Here is a 20,057-nt window from a genome sequence, read left to right on the forward strand (position 1 = left end):
ATCAAATCAACATTCCCAAAACGCAACAACCCGCATCGCTACACCCTCAAACGCCACCTCCGGTCTCTGGAATTTCACGTCAGACATTCGCGCCCAATCGCTGATCCCTTAATCCAACCAACGCCTTCTTCCATCCCTTGCTTGGTATGGCCCTCGCCCGGTCAGCCAGCGGTCCTGGGGGACTCAGTATAAACACCTCCTCCGCCAACGGCTTGTTGTGAGTACCCGAAACATGCCTTTCATTTGATCATGGCGAGCTCGTACAACCCGTTCGGCCCCCTTTAGAAAGGGCGCCTAAGCGCATCGAGGACGACGAACGGCCGCCCGTGCCAGAAACAGAGCGGCGACGCAGATTAGCGGCAGAAGCTGATCTGAGAGCCGAGTTGGCGGCAGCTGCAAGAGATGCAAAACGAATGGCAGAAGAGAATGCAAGACAAGCTGTACAACCGCTAACACCTCCGTCAACCAGTGGCCAGAACAGTAACCCAGCACCCGCCGCGGGCAGCAGTCTTTTCGGCAACACGCAGGCGAACCAGACCTCGACAACGGGCACCGGCCTCTTTGGCAACGCTGCCAGCTCGACACCCAAGACAGGCGGTGGACTCTTCGGCTCCGCCCCTGCAAACAACACGCAGCCCCAACAGCAAACGTCGAGCCTCTTCGGCGCTACCAATAATGCGACCCAACCGGCGCAGCAACAGCAAACGGGCGGCGGTGGCCTGTTTGGAGGTCTAGGAAATGCACAACAGCAGCAGCAACAACAGCAACCACAACAATCGACTGGCGGCGGTCTGTTTGGAGGTCTAGGAAGTGGTGGACAGCAACAACAGCAGCAGCCTCAACAGCAACAATCTAGCGGAGGCTTATTTGGCGCCAGTACTTTCGCCAAACCCGCACAGCCAGCATCATCATTCATGAACCAATCCCAAGCGCGGCCAGGTTTTGGGTATGTGATATATTCAGCCGTCCCATGACTATGAAGTGTAGGCTAACAATATCTAGCTCTTCTATGCAACAACCCGCCATGCCTGGACTGACCATGGGTCAAAGCCAGAGCCAGACGACGGTGCCCGGCGTCAGGATCGATGTTAGCCAGGTCCGGGGAACTACGCGCTTCAACGATCTCCAAGAAGATTTACAGAAGCAAATCACCGAGGTCGACCGCATGATCCAGAACTTCATGACGCAAAAAGACGAACTGGATGCTTTCATGCCCGGCCACGGTGAAATGCTGCAGCACATCCCCAACGATGTCAAGTTCGTCGAGCGCAAATATGGCGGTGTCCGAAGCGCGCTCGAAGCCGACGCCGAGGTCATTGAGAGCGTCCGTAACACGGTGCAACATGACACGGAGAGCGCGAAGCTCAGCTTCCGCGCTGTCGACAACCTCAAACTTCCCCAACAGTACCATACCGGAGGTCTCTGGTCTGGCAGGCAACAAAGCTCCGGGACCGCCAACACCGAATCCGACGGCCAGGACCTCGTCAACTTCTTCTCCAAGACGGCAGACGAGATGCAATCTCAGTTAAATGGATACGAGCGAAACCTGACGGAGATCGAAATGCACATGCACGGCGTCCAGGATAATGTCATGGCACGCCTGCAGCGCATGATGGCTTCCAAGAACGGCGGTGCTACCGCCATGGACGAGGAGATTGCCAACCTTGGCGCTGTCCTCCGCGAATTCGAAATGGGCATCCTGAGGTCGGCTGGTGTGATCGGTAATGCTAGGGAGGGTATGACGAGGTTGCAGCTCGGCGAGTTCATGACGGATGGCGGCCAGCAGAACGGCATGTATTGAAAGGGGAGGGAGAAGGGGACGGAATGGGTAAAGGAGTCATGATGAGAAGAACGATAATAGAAGCAGGCACGAGACGTTTTCCCCAGGTGTTCATTTCTGGCGTTGATACCCGGCTGGCTAAGTTGGATGGGTCTGTATAGGTATGCATGTTTGCTTAGCAATGCACAAATGGAATTGCTTGTTGGATTAGGGAAAGCTGCACAGAACTCGGCCATGTGGAATATGAGTGATACTAGTCCACGACGTGGGTGATTACATACATGTGTTACTGCGTATATCGTTACTGTTCTACTTTTCCTACTTACCACCCTACACCAAGGGCATGCGACACCTAGCAGCTATAGCCCCAGCCCTTGTCTTACGCACGTCCGCAACAAGCCCGTGACTCTGATTGCCAATAATGTCGTTCACGAATAGCGGCATATAGTTTATTCGCCTTGACCAAGTAAGTATGCATAAATGGCGACACTACCTAGCCATCGACGACCTAAGTATACATGGCATAGCATCAAGAACGGAATGCTCGCCAAGTCCCACCCCTATTGGCGAGTTTAAGGAGGTATGAGGATGCGTCAAATGAGTGTTCCCATGAAACATCTCTTTGAAAACGACGAAACCACTTCAGTCGCCTTATATCTCTTATATTCGCATATAATGGTGCACATTCACACACCCAAGCTGCCGGCATAACTTGAAAATCAGCGTTAGAAAACAAAGACACATAGCCTACAATAAGCAAAGTGTTACTGTATACCGAGTAGTAGAGGAAAACCCTAGAATCTGGCGTTTTCGTGCGCCAAGTCCCACCGAGAAAGTCTCGGCCGCTTGGCAAATGTCGTCGGCTATCGCTAATGTAGGTAGACGGGGAGGTCTGAAGAGCAGCCCGGAGAGCGGAGCAAGACAGAATTTGCTAACAACGCTACTGTGAATTGAGAAACCCCAGCTACGTATCTAGGAGCTTGGTGAATCTACCTATATCTCTGTATACCCATCCCCAATTCCTGGGCGAAGTTAGTCATACTAGGACAATGGTGAACCGGGGGAATGGGGGCTAGGTTATATAAGTGCAAAGGTCGAGCTAGGAAGGACCTTGGCGCCGGGGTGAGGATGAGCTATGCGGCTACAGATACCCAAAGGAGCAGTGATCCGACAAGCATTGCGCTGACTGTAGAAGTAGTGATATTTGATTCCATCAACACAGGGCGTGCTTTTGTTTGCTCTGCCTTCCCTTCTGGCCCGCCCCTGCCCTCGTCGATTCTCGTGGGAACGTTGGAGTGCTTAGATCAGGGACGAAGGAGAGAGAGGGTCTTGACTGCCCCGCGCCGAATGCCAATGCCGAGGGGATTGCGGGCTCCAATTTGGCTGGGAACGACACCACTGCCCACGCCCTTGATAAGACTCATTTTCTCTCTCACTTTACACAGATCGATCCTTCTCCCTCCTCTGCCGATGTCAAGTTCCAGTACTTGATAATACAATCAAGAAACAGCAGAGTACCATGTCTGCGAAAGATGACAGGGAGCTAAATCATGAACGGTTGATCAATGGGTAGCAGTGGTTTCTTCTTAAGGTCCAACCTACCACTTATAACTTCTACTCAGCTGCACGGGAAGACGGAACAGGCGGTATCCACGTTTCACTTGCCGTTTGTGGAGATGGCGGCGGCTCCAGTTGCATTAGCGAGCTACTCGAAGCGTAGTTCGAAGGGATGATTAACGTGCGGCTTTTGTCGGCTGCAGGCAAGCGATCGCTTTCGGCCTTTGGTCGTCCTCGCTCTATCAAAGTGAGGTCATGGACTTCGGCAGCGGATGGGTTTTTCGACCTGCTCTCAGCCAAGCATTGAGTCCAGACGGCGGGTTTGGTAGGGACTCAGCCGGAATCGGCGACGGGGTGTCAGTTCCTTATTAGTCACCCTCAGGTCGAGCTGTCGAAAGGAATATCTATTACGTGCACCCGCTAAGTCGGCGTCGGAGGACATCGGGTGAATATAAGGTTTTTCTAGAGGGATACCTACCGTGGCCATGTAGTCGTACTTCGGGGACTAGCTGAATACCACGACACATCGACGCTCTTTCGGAGTAGACAGTACTTGTCATGTAGAGGGCAGAAACAGTACCTACCGTGCTATCCTTCTGTCCATTGATGCCAACACAACCGTTGGTTTGGACCCCGAATTTCCTCTGCCGAGCTCTTTCACTTTTTTCCCTCCCGCCCTCTCCCTCGTGCTCTTGGAGTCAATATTGAGGCGTGCAACTGGCGACGGAAAGGACCCTTGCTGCATCCCTAGATTAAAATCAAACCCAATTGCATTTGATCTTCCTCGCGACCTGCTCCATTGGGATTGACAAGTGCTACGCTGCTGCTCAGGCTGTCCTCTGCTGCGACCCCTGCTCCAACGACAGACAGCCCGGCCACTAACAAGACGTCGTCGACTCATTGCCAGAGCCGAAAACTTTCGGGCCGTACTGCTATTGACTCATCATATTCCATCCATCCATCCATCCTTCAAACATTTTCTTCTTTTCTAGGGGTTCCTGCTGTTGACCAATTCATTTGCCCTTTCCTCCTTCTGTTCATTCCATTCTCTTCTTCCACAGCTCCCGCAAGCGATTTCACAGCACACTCGCCATCATGACCAACAACATCACCACCGGAAGCAATGGCGGCGTCACCTCGGACCGGAGCGGTGACTCGTTCAAGCTCAAGGCTGGCCTGGCTCAGATGTTGAAGGGAGGAGTAAGTAGTTTGAGCATGCTTGCTTCTATTAAAGGCACACTGGCTAACTCAAGCGCCAGGTAATCATGGATGTCACAGATGCCAAACAGGTAGTACGTCATATCTACATACCCAACTTCGTCGATGAACTATCTAGCTAACTTGTCCACTAGGGTCTTGCTGCTATGTGAACCCAACAAGGTCAACGGACGACCAAGCAAGTACATACATGATGGATACTGACGACGCCCCCTCTTCCTACTAGGCCCGCATCGCCGAAGAGGCAGGAGCCGTCGCCGTCATGGCCCTGGAGCGCGTCCCCGCCGACATCCGCGCCGAGGGCGGCGTGGCCCGCATGTCGGACCCGGGCATGATCAAGGAGATCCAAGCCGCCGTGACGATCCCCGTCATGGCCAAGGCGCGCATCGGCCACTTTGTCGAGTGCCAGATCCTCGAGGCCCTCGGCATCGACTTCATCGACGAGAGCGAGGTGCTGACGCCCGCCGACGACGCCTTCCACGTCGAAAAGTCCGGGTTCAAGAGCCCCTTCGTCTGCGGCTGCCGCAACCTGCCCGAGGCCCTCCGCCGCGTCGCCGAGGGCGCCGCCATGATCCGCACCAAGGGCGAGGCCGGCACCGGCGACGTCGTCGAGGCCGTCAAGCACATGCGCCAGGTCAACCACGACATCGCGCGCGCCAAGGCCGCGCTCCAGGAGGGCGGTGACCTCGCGATCCGCCAGCTCGCGCGCGAGTTTGAGTGCGATGCTGGGCTGCTCAAGGAGACGGCGGAGCTTGGCCGGCTGCCTGTTGTCAACTTTGCTGCTGGTGGTGTCGCTACGCCTGCGGATGCGGCTTTGATGATGCAGCTGGGTATATTCTCTCCCTCTTTTGTCCTCTCCGTCTTGCGTTCTCTCCGTCTTGCGTTCTCTCACGTTTTTATCATCCATACTATAGTGGTTCACTGTAGCTAACCTCTTCTTCTTTCACATGTAGGCTGCGATGGTGTCTTTGTCGGCAGTGGAATTTTCAAGTCGGGCGATGCGGCCAAGCGCGCCCAGGCTATTGTCCGAGCCACGACGCACTTCCGGGACGCCAAGGTCCTGGCCGAGTGCAGCACGGGACTGGGAGAGGCCATGGTGGGCATCTCTGTCAGCAGCATGCGCGCTGATCAGAAGATGGCTGGCCGAGGATGGTAATCGATCGAGGAAGCGCGAACGCGAACAGAGATGTCTTCTTAACTACACACCGCATTCCTTTTGCGATCAGGTTAGTCAGTGCTTGTGTGTATTATCGCGTTTCATAGCACGCTTGTCGAAAAGACGATGAATCTTGGAGCAACTTTCTGCCTCTTTGCCTCTCTGTCTCCACTTCAAGTGACGACTGTGTAATGAAGACTTGAGTGACCACTATTTCATGCCGGAACAAAGCCTATGGGCTGTATCAAGTAGCTTGTGATCCGATTACCCACGATCCTTGTCGATTCTTGGCTAGCTAACTCATTGTCAACCATCCCGCTGCTCGGTATGTATCCTACCTTCAACATCTCCTGATATTGTCGATGCATATAGAATAGACGACATCGATGCATATCCTGCATTATCCTCAACTAGCTAAAGCTCTTCGCGCCAGGGGGAAGCCCCTTTACGTGACCTGCTCATCGCCGATGCCAGTATAGCGTAACACGCCAGCACCCTCATCGCCAGCACCTGTTATACTTCTGCATCATGGTCCATGGCATCCTAGCCATATTTTAGTTCGGCGCCCAAAGCCCCAACGGCGGCGGCTGCGTCACGGCTATCTTGACGGCGATTTGACTCAGCTATGCCAGCTTCCTAAGTCCTCGTCGAGGCCTACCCCTTCTTCCCTCGTCGGTATTGTTACCAACCCTTTCTTTCCTCACCGACGCCACTACCTATGTACCTCGTCGAAGCCATGAACCCCTTCCCTCGCTAATACCATTATCTTTTCTCCTTGTCGACGAGAACACACCCTCCACGTCTTCAGCTACCAACATTATCTTAACTAAACGAAGCGCATCTAGCCTGCTCTGTCTCGCCGAATGAAGTCATATAATCCCCTTTTTCACTCTCAAAACTCTACTGGTACTAAAGATCGTGCCTTCATCCTGCCAGTAAATAATAGCAAGGGGTACGGCCGTGTGTGCTAACCCTCATCAATAGCACCCTTGACAACGCCAGCACCCTCGTCCATGCCAGTACCCTCGCTGTCCCAAGCACCCTCGCCGTCGCAAGCTCCCCTTACCCCCTTTCCTCGGTCGCTAGCGAATCCTCCTAATCGCCTACATCCTCGCCGACGTCATCACCCTTTCTTTCCTCTTCGACGCCATCACCCCTATCCCTCGTCAACACCAGCTCCCTCGTCGATACTAGCTCCCTCGTCGACGCCAGTTTCCTCGTCGATGCCAGCCCCTTCTTCCTTCGTCGGCAGCGGCCTCAGCCCTTCCTCTTCTCGTCGGCGCTATCACCCATCTCCCTTATTAACGCCAGCATAACCGCCGGCTACCTGCCTTATCTCGACTAATCACAGCACATCTGGCCAGTACAGTCCCCCACAAAGTGAGTCATGTAATCTAATCTCCTTTTCTTCTACAACTACAAGCTCTACTAGTGAAGAGTCCCATTGCCATGCGGGCGTGTTGCGCGCCTTGGCCGGTGAATATGAAGGAGAGGTCGGGGTCGGAGGAGGCGCTGGTAAAGATGCTGGCCGAGACGAGAGTTGTGAGGTCGCCATCCTTGGCGAGGGAGGAAAAATGACGGCGAAGGAGCGGAAGTTGAGCAGGGAGCGGTGGGAGGCCAGGGTGTAGGTTAATACTATAGATGGAGTTCGCATATCTTCGCATGGGACAAAGATCGTGTGTCTCTAGCTCACTGGCCTGTCGCCTCCTTTTATCACCGTAAAAAGCCGGATCGCTGCCCTTAACCGGCCGAGGGGGAATGCTGCTTCGAAATGGATGGGAATCGAGTTTGTCGGATGGTCTTCTTTATGCAATGTACAATAGGTAGGATAGTCCGGCACGCCCTCATCCCCCCGGGAGGCTCGGGGTGATAGCTGACCAGCGCGAGCCTCCTTGGCGTTGAATCATACGGCAACAGCAACTACTACCACCGTGAAAGCGTAACTGTGTGTCTTGACTGGTAGTAGTATGTACTGGCGTTCTGATCTTCACGCTCGCTTCCTTCTTTGTCGTTCCTGTGCGGTCAGGGGAATAAACGTCCTTTCAATATGGATGATCTTCGTTGATCTCTCTACCAAGGAGGCATTCTTATTAGTCCATGATGGGCTGCCTCGTGGTTCTTTGTATTCCGTCGGAGAAGGTTGCCCTGGAAGTTCACAGTCAGTATTTCGGCCTTGACTGCGTACTTGCTCGTGTTACTCACAGTCCCGTCCAATTGTATTCCGGTGACAAGTGACATCCTCGCAGATGACGCCTCTATGTCCAGCCTTGGTCTCTCGGATGTGTCGTTGCCAGTCAGTGCCATGAGTACCTCCATGATGATGGTAGGGTTTACTGTCGTCTCGTCGAGCATGGGTCAAGTCTTGTGAACATACTGCTGCTGAGTAATTAGCATCATAACTTCTCAAGCGACTCCTGGTATCAGTTTCCGCATGGCCACCGCAACGTCAGTGGTGTAGGACTTCTTTCATCTTGTCACAGAGCAATCTCGCTCGACAAAACAGTGTGTTTTCTCTTACCTATGATAGGTGTCATTATCACTGCTACTTGTTAAATCATGGATGCCAACTTTCGGCGGCTAAAGCAATTCGCTTCGCCGGGGTGACTCTTGGTAACAGTGTCCGCAAAGCCACCACACCGTCAGAGACGTGGGACTTCTTTGACGCTGTCACAAAGCAGTCTCGCTCGAAAAAATAGGATTCTTTCTCTTGCCTATGACAGGTGTCATCGTTACTGGTGGTTAGTAGATCGTGGTTGCCAATCTTCGGCGACTACAGTAATTTCTTTACTAGCGCGCCTGCCTCCTACGTGAAGCTCTCCGGACTTTCTGCTCGCGATACAGATAAGGACACAAGTAGGCATGCGCGGCCTGAATCAGCAAGAAATTTTAAACCATCGCGGGGTATACGCGGGGACCCCGCACTTAAGAAATTAATAACAATTCAAAGGTAGTCGCCGAGTGAAGTATAGGTGATCGCCGAGTGAAGTATAGGTGATCGCCGAGTGAGGCATCCGTAAGCCCCTGAAGCCCTGGAACGCGGTCCACGCGTCGCCACGAGACTTCGGTCGGCGGCTTACCAGGCTTCGCCTTGTGGCCTTGACACAACATGACCCCGCGAATCGTATGCGAGGTCCCCTCCCCAGTCATGGCTGTTATCCAGCTATCTGTGCTCGGTTTCCAGCAGGTAAACCTCATCAGTTCTCATAGCAAGCAGGTTTCGTGATGTCAAACCTCGTCATATTCAACCGATGCCGGATGACTCCTGAATTCCATCATCATCAGTCGCTAAGTCCCTTCTATCTATAATTACGGCTCGAACCTTTGCTAACTTTCGCAAGATTTGCCAGTCCTACTCGATTATCTGCCCACGACGATTTACCACTCGATGATCTGCTACTCCAACAACCAGTGTGCGGAAGCCCGCCCCTTGAAAGCCCATTACTCGAAAACCTCGTACCCTACGATCTCCCGAGCCAAGATGTCCGACTTGAGAGGAAACTCATGAGGGGAGCAAACCCGCTGCCTGTCCACAGCATACAAGTCTGCAATGGCAGGACGGACTTTCAGAAACGGGGTGTTTGAAGCCTTATTGGTGTCCGCAAGTGGCAATCAATGCAGTATTTCTCCGACTTCTCCCCGTCTTCTTCCTGCTTTCTTTCTGTCTTCTCTCTATCTTCTTTCTGTCTTCTCCCCATTTTGTCTTCATCAAATCTGATTCATCTCAACCGTCTCATGAACGGTTCTTGGGCTCGTTTCTGTTGTATATAGACGAATAGGCGCCATGGGGCGTATCACAACTCGGAGTTTTCGGTTTATCATCTACGGATAGCCGCCTCCTGAGCGTTGAGATAATATATACCTCTTACATGGATAAAATCATCACCTTCCCCTAATCTTCGTATCCGAGTTCTTCCTGCTCGAACGGCCTTCTCCGTCCTCAAATACTCCAACTCACAGACCTGGCTTTGAGAGAGATCTGACGATGCTGGCGGCGCAGTATACTTGAGATTTCCTACCCAGAACGAATACCACTTGGCCATTGGGACTATTTCCCTCGTTATTACTTGTCATCCATTCCTCTACCGACATTCGCAACGCCGAAACCGACAACCTATCTGCGTTCCTCCATTTCCCTTCAAAGGCAATACTCGGCGATATTTGCGCCTAGTGATGCTTGTGCTGGCTAGTAGCATGCATCTCTTCCAACCTCCCGCTCTCCAAACAACGCGGCGATTCCGTACGGATGTTGCTTGATTGGCATTGATCCAGGGGTTGTCGAGACCAAATAGCAACCTCGGAGCACAAGGCAACTTTGGTCATGATAACGAAGGCTGACCCGAGCCTCAACCCTTGTCGCCGTTGTCGATCGTGAAGTCTCCTTCATGGTGTTGTACTCTTGGCTTGATCAACACCGACTATAAGCATTTCTGCTGCTAGGATAGCAAGAGCAGTGCTTCGGACCTGTCCTTATGTCCACAGGATTGCCATCTTGGCTTGTTTTCCCTAGTTTACATCTCTCCCTACGTAGGCTTCCTTGCCTTTCGTGTTGTAGTATTATCCGTAGTTCTTCATATAGTAATTTGCTTCGACTCCTTGGTGTAGTCTACTGTGCAGTTCTCCATGTAGCCCCCACGCATCTTCTGGTGTTGTGATCAGACGGGAATCGAAAGCATTACCTCTCCTCCGTAGCCCACAGTCTGATCAACGCAACGGTCATCCAGACTCAACCAGCCTCATTCAGATATCGTCCAGTGTCGCGAAGCATCATCCCATGTCGCAAGGGACCGTCTCCACAGGCAAGTAGTAGCATTGAATTCACCCTGGCGGCCAACCCGGTACTATTTCTTACCTCATCGTCGACCCCCTCAGCCGCCTCAACTTCCTCGAGATCAACTTCTTCCGATCCCACAACATCCTCAGATCTCTCAAATTCTTCAAGTTCCTCTCGCATATTTGACGTTTCCATACCGTTCAAGGCTCGACGATAAAGACCTTTACAAGCAGCAGCAAGTCCAACAACGTCTTGAGCGCAACGCAGTAAGTAAGAAACATTATCTTTATCACGGCATACAAAATCCCCTATCTAGCACCAGCAGGCAAGTCTCGGTCACAAGCAATTGGTCCGGGACTAGTAGGCTGTGGTGCTTTGCACCTACAGCAGCTCTGTGCCTACAACTGCCCCGTACTCGTCCCTACAAAGGCCCCGTGCCCGTACCTACAGCAGACCCGTGCCCGTACCTACAACAGCCCAGTTTCTACCACAGCCCAGTGCCTACAACAGTCCCGTGCCCATAACAGCCCCGTACCGACAGCAGTCCAGTGCCGGCAGCAGTCCAGTGCCGACAACAGCCTGGGACTGACAGCAGCCCCGTGCCCGTACCTAGAATAGCCCTGTACCCCTACCTACAGCAGCCCCGTACCTAGAACTGCCCCCTGCTGACGGCAGCCCGGTACCTACCGCAGCTACTTGAGCGGACCGGGGAGCTCCGGAGCTAAGAAAACCACCTGCTCCGTACCCATTGTCGCGAACGAACACCTAATTACGGGGCTCCTCACAATCAGCAACACCAACCCAACTACTTAAGTCTTTCCCCCACCCTCTTCCTTCCACTCACTCCCACTTCCTTTACATAAACCTTTCCCTTCCCAGAGGCTTCTCGACTTTGTGGACGTACTTCCGTTCAACCATCTGCGTCCACACAATCTTTCCTTCTCTTTACACATACCACTCCCTTCTCAGAGGCTTCTCGTTTCTGTGATCGTACCATCATTCAGCCATCTACGTTCACACAAACATTTTCCTCTGTCACACCAACCACTTTCGTGACATTTACACATTGCAGGAATTTTCTGCTCCCACTTCGCAACATATTTTTATTTCGATTTCCTTGAGATCTCAGCTTGCCGCCAGTACTCTGACCAACCTTAGCCGTCGATCAAATCCTATCTGGTCGTCGACAGAAGCGACCTGCCTACATCCAATCTGGAACTGACAGGTTCGTCCAAAGACAGTGGACGACTTAGCAGATTCGCCTTCGGTATTTATTCCCAGCATACGGGACGAGGTAAGTTACTGACATGACCATCAATCCGACAAGTTACAGCCCTGTAACTTGCCGGTCGCTGCGACTTGCCTTGCGACAATAATTCGTTGCGCAACTTGTCGCGACGGGCCCGACATTTTTCACCACCCCCACGTCTACCTACCACCAAGCCATCACGCAAAAACCACCTAGTTCCATTTTCCACTCGCTTCTCATCTTCCTACTTGCTACGGAACGTTCCCTGACCCCGCTTCCTGATTGAACTTTGCAGTTCTTTCAACAGCGACATCCCCAGACTTGAACGGTAAGTACACAACACAACACCATGGCGACGGCATGCTACCTGTGGCATGCCTGTCATTCCTATTAACACTTGCGCCCCCAGCTATTGGGTACAGGTTTGCTTCCCACCATTCCCTTCCTTCGCCTCTTCCCTACTCCCCTAGCCCCATCGCCAGGGGCTACTGCCCCCTTCTATACCCACCCCTTATGTTTTCGATGGACCTTGCTGTCGCCGAAGGTATACTCCCTGTCGCCGAAGGTATACATCTGTCGCCGAAGGTAGACTATGTCGTCGATGGTCAACTATGTCGTCGATGGTATGATCAACTATGTCGTCGATGGAACTTGTTGTCGCCGAAGTTATACCCTTTCGACGATTCAAGGGGGTTTCCTTTCGACGATTCAAGGGGGTTTCCTTCGGTGATTCAAGGGGATTTCCTTCCTGTTTTCTTCTTCTTTCCTTTTCTTTATTTGTTATCACATCTCGGCGAGGGGGTGTATCCCCTTTTACCCCGTCTTGGACGCCCCCGCTCCTTTCTCTTCAACCCAATCTTGTCATCATCACCGCTCGTGTTCCTTTGGCAGACACTGGGTTCCCAACTACCTGTCATTGGAACACACCAGCCCGTGCTTCCAGTGAACCCCTTGTCATCTGGCAGAACGCCTGTGCTAACATTCCTCACCAATTGCAGTGCTCGAGCTTCCTACCGTTGCCAGTCGCTGGCCCAATCCGAACCGTCCTTAGATACCAACACTCGTTACGCCCAGTTATCGCTATCCAATCTACGCACCGCGCCTATCTTCGCCGATCATACGCTTGTTGCTGTGCTCACAGATTGCTCCTTTTTGGTGTTTCTTGAGACACTGTCATCATGGATAACAACAAAAACCCGGTACTCCCCTCCGATGAGGGATCCATGGTCAACGACGAGTCAATCGATGCGCTTTTCGAACCTGGCGATAACGATTTTCCTTATGATTCCGATGCTGATACTGATGCCGATGCGGACACCGATGACGAAGCCGCTTTCGATAAGGATGCCAATGCTGCCTTCGATGAAGTCCCCCTGAACGCCGAACATCAAGCACCCCTGAACGCCGATGATCAAGTCCCCCTGAACGCCGATGATACCCCCAAGCAGGCCATTCAACAGAACGATGGTCAAGGTGCCCAGGTCCAGCAGCGTCAGCATCTCCCTGCCTTGACGACGGACGAATTGAAGCAACTCCGCCGAGGTGGTGTGACCAAGACCTTCACACCACTGTTAGCAAATATGAATCAATCATACGCATCGTACAACAACTGGTTGGCAATCGAGAATGTCGCTGTCAACCAGGAGTCGAACGACCGAGGTTTTGACCAGTACTCTGTGGACGATCAAGCTCTAGTCCAGCGACTTTTTGTGGCATACCACAATACAACGGATACCTTCGAGGGAAAAGAGGATGGGTCATTTACAGGGCCAATTGTGAAGGCTCTGGATGAGACATCAGACTTGGATCTTCAGATGCTTTGCTGGCGCCTCCTTGTAAGTGGCTCTCTGGTCATCAAAACTGAACCACTGGAAAGGCAGCACACTAACAGTTCTCGTTTTCACAGCACCAAATTTACATGGCACAGGAGGGGAAAAATACCCTCCCCATTACATACACTACGAGGGCGAAAGGAAACGGGGAGTTCGGCTCCTTCATGGCTCGTTTTCAGGCCGTTGAATTCTGCGTCCAGGTAAGTCTAACAAGCAAAGCAGCTTAAGGGTCTTGTCTGGGTATTTTCTAACCTCTGTGTACAGAAAAGCAAGCTTATGTGCAAGGATATGCTCTGTGGTGATGAGTACCTGGCCCGGCTTGCCTGGAACCCGGAGAAGGAACTGAAGGTAAGTAATTCCTCTGCATTATCAACTCAGGGGGAGATATAATTACCCGTGACTGACTCTGATTTTGTACTTGTAGCGCAAGAACCAGAACATGGAAGGAAACATGAAGCGTAATGCGACTCTTGCTTGCGGAAATAAGGTCCTTGCCAATGGACTTTGCACATTGCGAGATGGAAAGATCGTGGCAAATGCAGTCCTACAAGAGACCGATCTGGGTGCCGTTGAGTTGCCCCGACGCTCCAAGGCTTTGGGGAAGGCATTGGAACCCATGCCAACACGCTCAAGCAAGACCGAAGCGGCCAAGGCGCACGAGAATATGGGGCTCCGAAGACAGAATACCCCCGCCGGACCATCGAAGCAGACGCCCACTCCGAGACAGCCCCGGGCTACAAAGACCCCGGCACCCGCGACTCCTTCTTCGTCAGCCTCTCGTGCTCCGACGCCAGCGGTTCGACCGGCTGCGCCTCAGCCTGCTGCGACTCCCGCGATCCCGGCAGCACCGACCCCGGCTCCTTCGAGTTCTCGGGCCCGATCTGTGCGACAGAACGCTCGATCCGCTACGCCCAAGCCGGCTGCGCAAACCCCTCTGGCCCCACGTCCTGCTGCTCCAGCTACCATGCCTGCTGCTATGCCTGCTCCTTCCGAACCTCCCATGATGCAATCTTCAGAGTCCCAAGGCTTTCCATCTCCGAACTGGATGCTTGACCTGGATATGCTGCCGGACTTTGATCCGTCGTTGTTGACCCATCAGCCAGAGCAAGGACCCAGCCTGCCGTCCCTGAATCGCCCCCTTTCTGGTCCCGCCCCTGAGACGCAAGGCTTCGGAACCGGTCCAAGCCCTGCAGAGCCGCATGTGCCTATCGACCCAGCTTTGCAACAACAGATGGGTAACCCTCCCAGCCTGCCTAATGCGACTGTTCCGGTACAAAACGCAGAGTCAGTTGTCCCGCAGTTCCCGCAGACTCAGGGTTCTGTTCCTTCTCAGATGACACCCGGCCCGAGTGTACAGCAACAGCAGCAGCAGCAGCCAGCTGCTTCCTCCAAGAGCAAGGGTAAGCGAAAGGCTTCCGAGGTCCCGCAGTCCGAGACTGGCGACCAAGGTGGTAGCTCGAAGCGCCCACGAGGCTCTGGATCTCCCAGCGTTCAGCAGAACTCGGGAGCAAGCAACGGTGAGCAAGGCTCAATGAGCCAGGGCTTCAACAGCGCACAGGTTCAAGGTGAATCTGGCTTCAACCCCGGCCAGTACCCGATTCAAGGCGAATCTGTCAACGGCCCCAACAATTCCCAGACTGATTTCTCGTTCTTTGCCTATCCCAACCCCCAGGTCATGCAATCTAGCTTCCATGGAATGCATACTTATCCCCAGGGCATGCTTCCTAACCTTCAGGGCATGAATCCCAATCCCCAGGGTATGCAGTCGCATCCCAACAACTCTTTCCATAACGATCCCAGTCTTATGAATCTTTCATTTGCTGGTAATCCCAACCCTCAGGGCATGCAGTTGCATCAAAATGGCCTTCCCTCCACCGATCCCACTCCCATGAATGACTACGAAGCGTCGTCGAGCGACGGCTACCTTCCACCCCAGGATATGTTCCCAGCGGCTGCTTATCAGCAGTTCAACCAGCATGGAAGTCATCCAAGCGGCCAGTATCAGCACTCTGGTCAGTTCGATGGCAACAACACCGTCTTTTCGGATGGTAATCAAGCCCTCGTGCCAGGCAGTAGTGCTGCCTCTGACCATGTCTTCAATATCATGAACAACAACCTCAACAACATGAATATGGAGAATATGGGTTCCCCCATAGACTTTATCCGCGGTCTCCAGTACCAACGACGAAACCAGTAACTCTTCCCACATACACCAGCTTGTCATGGTGGTGGTATGAAGACAAGAGGTTAGTTCACTTCGGTACTCTCTTCTGCGACCCTCAAGTCAACGCAGAGAAGGCGAGATGACAATGGGCCTTTGAGGTTTGTATACCTTGACTCTCCTTTATACTCTCAGACGGCTGCGTTTCGGTCTCATACTTCGTGTGTATGTAAGGCATACACGACGACGACCACGGCTGCTTTGCTGCGAAAGCTCGCACTTACGACTATGATGTTCCTTTCTCTTTTTCCTCTTTCTCTCATCTTACGACTTCGACGACTGCTCATGACTTCGGCGATTACGACGATTTGATTCTTACGACTACTTAATACTTGCTACACGACGACTGACGCTTTGATGCATGCCTGCACACGCACATAACGAGAACGTTGATGTGCCTTTCAGCATTCAGGTTGAATGAATGGCGCGGATGGATGGATGAATGGCTGGATGGATGGTTGATGATGATGGGCAGAGAACGGCTACGTACACGATGAGTCGTTCCCCATGACACCCTCCCCCCTTTACATCCCTTGCACCTTTTCCCTTTTTCTTTTTCCCCCTCTACCCTAGTTTTCGCGAGAGAGATAGTCTCGATGAACGCTTGTACCATACCCTTGTTTTGCGCTTTTGTTTCTGTTCTGCGTGTTTTGTTTTGCTGTTTGTGTTTTGCTTTTGCTTTTGCTTTGCTTGTTTTGATATTTGCTGGCGGGTTGTGGGTGCTATGGGCTTCATGATCATTATTTGCTCACTATGCATGGGCTGATGATGAGCCAAGACTGGTCAGTATATACATGAAAGATATTGAGCAGCGGCTGCAGGATTTGGCCACGAGAAAACCGGTGATTGTGGTGTATTTTAATACAACATATACGGTAAATATATTTACAGATACTTACAGAACTCGGATAATAATTCCCATCATACCTCCAGTGTCAGGATAACTTGTGCAACAGCATCACAGCCAAGTCAGCAACGCCAAGTCGAAGACATGGATGAAAGTGCAGATGGCTGGCATTAACCACCGCCACTATGGAGATTCAAGTTGCTAATGGTTATTTGATAGCAGGAAAAAAGAAGTACGAGTGAAGAAGAAGCGCTAATTATGTTGCACCATATCAAAGGGCCATGGAGAGAATGGTTTGCATGTGAGTTATTTTGATCCCTTGATAGATCACGGATCGCAATTGTCCTTTGATGTCATGCTAACTTAGCAGGGTCGAAACGGAGCCAATGATAACTACCCGGAAGACAGCCACGAGTGAATGTCTGAGACGATCGCGTCCGACAGGCCCAGGGAAGGCCAATCAGCTTGATCCCAAGATACGCCAAGCGACGGAGAACCGCATTGAGAAACAGATCCATAGCGACGACGACGATTTGCCGGAAGACAGCCTAGAGAGGATCACCAAGTAGGTCCTTTCGCCAAACAATTACCCCTTCACTAAGATGGTGACATCCGACCGGCACAGGTAAGGCCAATTAACTTGATCTGAAGATCTGCCAAGCGACCGATAATCACATTGAGAAACATAATTAATAACGAAACAACAGCGACCAATTGCCGGAAGATAGCGGAGAGAAGATCACTAAGCAGATCCTTTCGCCGAGAATATTTACCCCCTTTAACCCTTCACTAAGACGATCACATCCGACAGACCCAGGGAAGGGCAATCAACTTGATCCAACAATATACCTACCGAGCGACCGAGAGCCCACATTGAGAACGGCTCGACGACGTTAACGGCTGCCCAGAAGATAGCCGAGAGAAGATCACTAAGTAGATCCTTTTGCCGACAATAACTATCTCTTTCACGGAGAAGATCGCATCCGACAAGCCCAGCGAAGGCCAATCATCTTGGTTCAGCGATACCTACCGAGCGACCGAGAGCTGCATCCATTGTGGACGGATCAGCAGCACTGTGGACAACTGCCCGGAAGATAGCCGAGTGAAGATCACTAGACAATTCCCTCCGCCAATACCAGGTACCCACCGACAAGAGCGAAACGCGAACAATTTTAATACTGCCGGCCTTTTACTAGGACGCTGGACAACCAGGTGCCATACTAGGACCAAAGGGACGAGCCGATCACTAAGCAGATTCTTGGCCGGGACGCATTACCTACCTACAAGAGCGAATCGCGAACGAACTTCATACCGTCAGCTTTCTGTTAGGACGAAGAACGACCGCGAGCGTTACCGAGACCCATTCGACGAGTCTAGGAGGAGAGGGAAGCCCGACGACATATATGGCCCAATCAAGGAATCTGCGATGATCTGACTCGCGCTGTCGACTTGCCTGAGCTTCTATTCTCTCGCCTAGAGCCTGCTTATACAGCCGCATGCATGCATCTTGGCCTTTTCCGAAATCCTTTCCTCAAAAGGCAATACCGGATCAGGAAACCCGAGCGTGTGATGTGATGGCAGCAGCATCACACCGGCCGAGACGCGGAGTTGCGGCGGCTTTTTGTCCCTAGACTCGACCAATCATGGGTTCCGCCGGTGCACGTTCCTGGAACCTTCGACGAGAGAGAGACATACATACACACATGCGCGCATACACTCACCCGACAGGAAATGCTCTCCTGGCCAATGCCTGCTGTATTCTTCAGCACAGGACCGTCGAGGTTGGGCCTAGACTGGATTCCTGCTCTTTATCTAGGTTTGTTTTAGATTGTAGATTGAACACGAGGGGTAAGTACGCAACTGTCAGAAAGCCATGGGGTTCCTCTGCATGGGGCGCGACATGGGATTCTCTCCAACTGGCATGGGTCAACCTGCCTTCATTGTATGGATTTGATGAAAGTGCCAGTAGATGGCCAAATAGATCGGTAAGAGATTGCGAGATCACAAGAGCAGCAGCAAATGTCAGCACTGGCTGGGCCTGTCCCCGGTCTTGGCTTGTGCACCTCTCACAATTCGGGAAGATTCTCGAGGTCAAGTCTTGCAAGGGTGGGAAGATCTTATCAAGTGGGCCACAGAACCGGCCAGGCCATGAAGACGGGCTGCAAAGATCTCCCAACAAGCCGGCCCCGAGAAACAACAAGACGGACAAAGCAAGTCGGCCCACGTGCGACCGTTGAAAGCAATTATTCAATCGCCATGTAGCACATATACTTTAGGCTGTTCCTAGAGCGCATTAGAGGTTGATCATTTGGAGCACTCTGTAAACACTGGTGCATGCTTTCATATATGCAGGTGGATCGCGTAACCATGCAAAAGCCAAGGATGGGAGTAGATTGAGGCTCGAATCAGAGTACCTATGGATGGATGGGGCTGCCATCTTCTACCTACCTATCTATCTACATGTAGCTAGTAGTATCAGCAAGGCGGGCGACACACCCGTGACGGGGGCTTTTTCCCTTCAGAATGTTCGCGGGGTTTCGCAGCGACCCATAGCTGCCCATCGCTCGCCATGCGCGGAATCCGTACAAGACGATTGGTTGGGGGCCCTGGGTGGTCTGGAGACGTACGTTTTTTCTTCCCAACCGATTTCCAGGAACCATGAATAGTATCCCCATGGATACCCATGACTTGTCGGGAACAAGTTTCAACCCAACCCACGAAGCAATATGCAAACTATATATATCTGCTTCACGTTTCCCCATCACACCGAGGCGGGGATGGTGGTGGGCAGCTCGCTCCCTTTCTGGACAGTGTCCATCCGCATACTGGTTATATCGTGAGTCTCGTCGATCCCGAGGCAGTTACAATACACTCTCGCTCTTGTACATAAACACACATACGCACACAAACCTTCGTTGCAACACACACGATGGAGTTCTCCAAGATGGACATCATTGCCGCCTCCGCCAAAGACCCCAACGTCTCAGTGCGCGGCCAGCGGTCCGAAGTCATCTCCCACCTGGGCCCGGCCGTGCAAGTAGCGCTGCAGTTCCAGCGCATCCTGAGCGTCGTGTCGCTCTCCGTGCTCCTTCGCACGTATTTCCTGGCTACCCATCTCCTGCTTGTCAGCAAGTTCGTCGCCTGGCAAGCGATCATCGTTTCCCGGTTCGTGCTGTTCCAGACGGCCGTGACCTCTTGGGTCGCCGGCCGCGCGGCCTGGAACTGCAAGTCCATGCGCCGGATCCGCAAGAAATTCGAATACGAGTTTTACACCTTCATTCTCGGCTCCGGCGGCAACAGCCTCTTCTGCATGATGTTCTGGCCCGGATGGTGGATTCTGGGCCTCGTCACTCTGGCCATATGGTCCTGTATCGGTTGAGAAGAGCCACCACAAACGCAAGGTCAGTGGCTCCCACACGATGCAAT

The 20,057-nt window shown here is 52.5% G+C and overlaps 5 protein-coding genes across 5 annotated transcripts; all 5 read left to right on the top strand.

The window, feature by feature from the left end:
• Nucleotides 1-413: 413 nt before the first annotated feature.
• On the top strand, nucleotides 414-1,801 carry PG997_008835 (uncharacterized protein; the record flags this gene model as incomplete). Its single annotated transcript, XM_066813150.1, has 2 exons — nucleotides 414-946; nucleotides 1,003-1,801. 2 exons carry the CDS (start codon nucleotides 414-416, stop codon nucleotides 1,799-1,801), a joined length of 1,332 nt encoding a protein of 443 aa, XP_066668492.1.
• A 2,631-nt stretch (nucleotides 1,802-4,432) lies between these two features.
• Nucleotides 4,433-5,711, top strand: PG997_008836 (uncharacterized protein; the record flags this gene model as incomplete). The annotated part of the gene is made up of 4 exons (XM_066813151.1): nucleotides 4,433-4,537; nucleotides 4,597-4,629; nucleotides 4,782-5,385; nucleotides 5,509-5,711. The coding sequence occupies 4 exons, from the start codon at nucleotides 4,433-4,435 to the stop codon at nucleotides 5,709-5,711; spliced, it is 945 nt and encodes a 314-aa protein (XP_066668493.1).
• A 528-nt stretch (nucleotides 5,712-6,239) lies between these two features.
• Nucleotides 6,240-7,339, top strand: PG997_008837 (uncharacterized protein; the record flags this gene model as incomplete). Its single annotated transcript, XM_066813152.1, has 2 exons — nucleotides 6,240-6,268; nucleotides 7,144-7,339. 2 exons carry the CDS (start codon nucleotides 6,240-6,242, stop codon nucleotides 7,337-7,339), a joined length of 225 nt encoding a protein of 74 aa, XP_066668494.1.
• A 5,570-nt stretch (nucleotides 7,340-12,909) lies between these two features.
• PG997_008838 (uncharacterized protein) lies at nucleotides 12,910-15,760 on the top strand (the record flags this gene model as incomplete). Its single annotated transcript, XM_066813153.1, has 4 exons — nucleotides 12,910-13,566; nucleotides 13,623-13,763; nucleotides 13,828-13,911; nucleotides 13,988-15,760. 4 exons carry the CDS (start codon nucleotides 12,910-12,912, stop codon nucleotides 15,758-15,760), a joined length of 2,655 nt encoding a protein of 884 aa, XP_066668495.1.
• A 3,800-nt stretch (nucleotides 15,761-19,560) lies between these two features.
• PG997_008839 (uncharacterized protein) lies at nucleotides 19,561-20,010 on the top strand (the record flags this gene model as incomplete). The annotated part of the gene is made up of 1 exon (XM_066813154.1): nucleotides 19,561-20,010. One exon carries the CDS (start codon nucleotides 19,561-19,563, stop codon nucleotides 20,008-20,010), a length of 450 nt encoding a protein of 149 aa, XP_066668496.1.
• Between the last annotated feature and the right edge of the window lie 47 nt (nucleotides 20,011-20,057).

Source organism: Apiospora hydei, assembly GCF_038363865.1.
Source record: "Apiospora hydei strain CBS 114990 chromosome Unknown utg000006l_segment0_segment0, whole genome shotgun sequence".
Lineage (NCBI taxonomy): Eukaryota > Fungi > Ascomycota > Sordariomycetes > Amphisphaeriales > Apiosporaceae > Apiospora > Apiospora hydei.